At 28.6% G+C, this 2603-nt stretch overlaps 1 protein-coding gene across 1 annotated transcript; it reads left to right on the top strand.

Moving 5' to 3' along the window:
- Nucleotides 1-8: 8 nt before the first annotated feature.
- LOC119665020 (probable cytochrome P450 9f2) lies at nt 9-1499 on the top strand (the record flags this gene model as incomplete). The annotated part of the gene is made up of 3 exons (XM_038074351.1): nt 9-449; nt 517-1168; nt 1231-1499. Coding segments are annotated over 3 exons (1263 nt in total), but the record flags the coding sequence as incomplete, so codon positions are not given.
- Between the last annotated feature and the right edge of the window lie 1104 nt (nt 1500-2603).

Here is a 2603-nt window from a genome sequence, read left to right as displayed (position 1 = left end):
TAAAACAGGTAACTGTGAAAGAATTTGATCATTTCGTCAATCACCGATCAATTTTCAACAATGATGAGGGAAATCTGATTAGTAGTTCTCTATTTTCCTTACGAGATGCTAAGTGGAAGGACATGCGTAGTACGTTAAGTCCAGTATTCACTGGCAGTAAAATGCGCCAAATGTATCAATTAATCAATCAAGTAGCCCAAGATACAGCAAAATATCTTAAGCAAGAAACTACTACATGTTCCAGTGAGGGGGGAATCGAAATTGAATTTAAAGATTATTGCACTTGTTTTACTAGTGATGTTATAGCTTCCGCGGCATTTGGCTTACAAGTGAATTCACTAAGTGATCGAAATAACGAATTTTTCGTAATGAGCAAGAAAGTAACCCATTTCACTGCTTGGCAGTATCTTAAATTCTTTTTGTTTGACAATTTCAAGACTATAATGAAGGTTTGTTAAAGTTTAAATCTAAATTTATTAAAGTCGTTGGTGTAAAATTAATTTACTTTACTTACAGTTTCTAAAAATTGAATTATTTGATAAAAAGTTTAGTGATTACTTTATGAATCTAGTCCTTGGTACAATGAAATATCGTGTAGAGCATAATATATCAAGACCTGACATGATTAATATGCTTATGGAGGCACGTGGTCTCATTAAATCTGAACATCCAAAAGTGAATCGTGAGTGGACCGATGTCGATATGGTAGCTCAGTGTTTCTTTTTCTTTCTGGCCGGTTTCGAAACTTCAGCAGTTTTAGTGTGTTTTGCATTGCATGAACTTATGGAAAATCCAGAAGTTCAAGCAAAACTTTATGAAGAAATTTCAAAGCTTGATAAAAAAATTGATGGCAAGGCACCAACATATGAAGAATTGCAGGGTATGAAATATTTAGATATGGTAGTGTTAGAAGTATTGAGAAAATGGCCAGCAGCCGGCGCTATTGATCGTGAATGCAATAAAGATTTTATTTATGAAGCTGATAATGAAAAAATTGAAATTAAAAAAGGTGATAATATATGGATACCAGTTGCTGGTATTCATCGTGATCCAAAATATTTCGAGAATCCCGAACAATTTGATCCAGAACGATTCAATGAGGAAAATAAGAATAAGATTAAGCCATTCACATATTTGCCATTCGGAACAGGGCCACGAATTTGTATTGGTAGGTTAATACATTTGATTATTTTTTAATATTTTTTTTAACCTATTTTTTTTTATTTGCAGCTTCTCGTTTCGCACAATTGGAAGCAAAGACTTTGATTTATTATTTAGTACGCGATTTTTTCATAAAGCAATCCAAGAAATCAACTATTCCCATGGAACTGTCCATGGCAACAATTCAACTTATACCGAAATCTGGTTTTTGGCTCAAATTCGTACCAAGAGCTCAATAAAAATATAGTACAAGTCTTAAGTCTTAAATGTCTTAATCTTTGATTAGATATTCTAAATTGTTTACGTTTTAATGAATAATTAGATATTTTTGATATGCTATAAAAATTGTATTTATTACGCAAAGTTAGACTTATGAATTTATAAAAATTTTTAGTTGTTAATTATTTAAATATTTTATTGTTTTATTATTCTTATTTTATGTGCAAGTGATTTACATAGTTTTTCTTTAATTTTTATTTTTATAATATATTAATCAAAATTTTATATTTTCTTAATGAAACATTTTTTAAATACAAGAATCGTAAATTATACAGAATCTAGTATTATGTTGCAGATTTTTTTAATTTTATTGTATTAAATTTATATTTATGTACATTGTATCTCAATAGCAAGTTTTTGGTAAAACATACTTCAATCACAGACAGTGATATTGATATCATCGCATCATAAACCTAGTGCGATTACAAGATAAGATTTTGAGCAATTTTCAGGACTTTAGGGATAGTAATTATATAGCTGTAGACATCATATTCATCATATATTCTAATAACTATAAACAAAGTAATGTATCTGTTTGTCTCTATGTATAATGTAAAGTCTGTAGAAAAGTTTTTGAGTGCTGTACAATCGTATAACAATACACCTTATAGTTTGCAATATACCATTGTATATTTTACTAACATCATTTATATTATCTTTCTATTATGAAAAAAAATAATATGTGCCGGTATATTTTTATTTTATAACGTTAACATGATCGCATGAAGATGGACAAACATTATATTCATACGCACTCTTTCATATTGAACAATATGTATACTAGAACACTATATATACTATGTTATATGATATATACATATGATATATACATATATATGTGCTGTTAACATTCTCTAGAAGAGACATCAAATTTATTTAAGAACTAAAAAACTAGAACAAAATTTTATGTCTTTTCTAGGGAATGTTGAAAGCACATACATATTGTTGAATATAAAAGAGTACGAATGAATATAGCCTGGGTTGGCGAGTGAACTCGCAAGGAGCAGAGCCCCCTAGTATTACATAAATTTTGTTGAGCCATTAAAAGTTAGATATTTTTGACAATTAGTTTCGATATAAACATTTTCACTTTAAAAAACATTTATATATTTTTAACAGATCTTTATGTTAAGTGTATAAGCTTTTATTAATCTAAAATTTAT

This window comes from Teleopsis dalmanni, unplaced genomic scaffold, assembly GCF_002237135.1.
Source record: "Teleopsis dalmanni isolate 2A unplaced genomic scaffold, ASM223713v2 unscaffolded_contig_3246, whole genome shotgun sequence".
Classification (NCBI taxonomy): Eukaryota; Metazoa; Arthropoda; class Insecta; order Diptera; family Diopsidae; genus Teleopsis; species Teleopsis dalmanni.
Note: the sequence above shows the minus strand (reverse complement) of the source record. Positions and strands in the feature narration are given on the sequence as shown.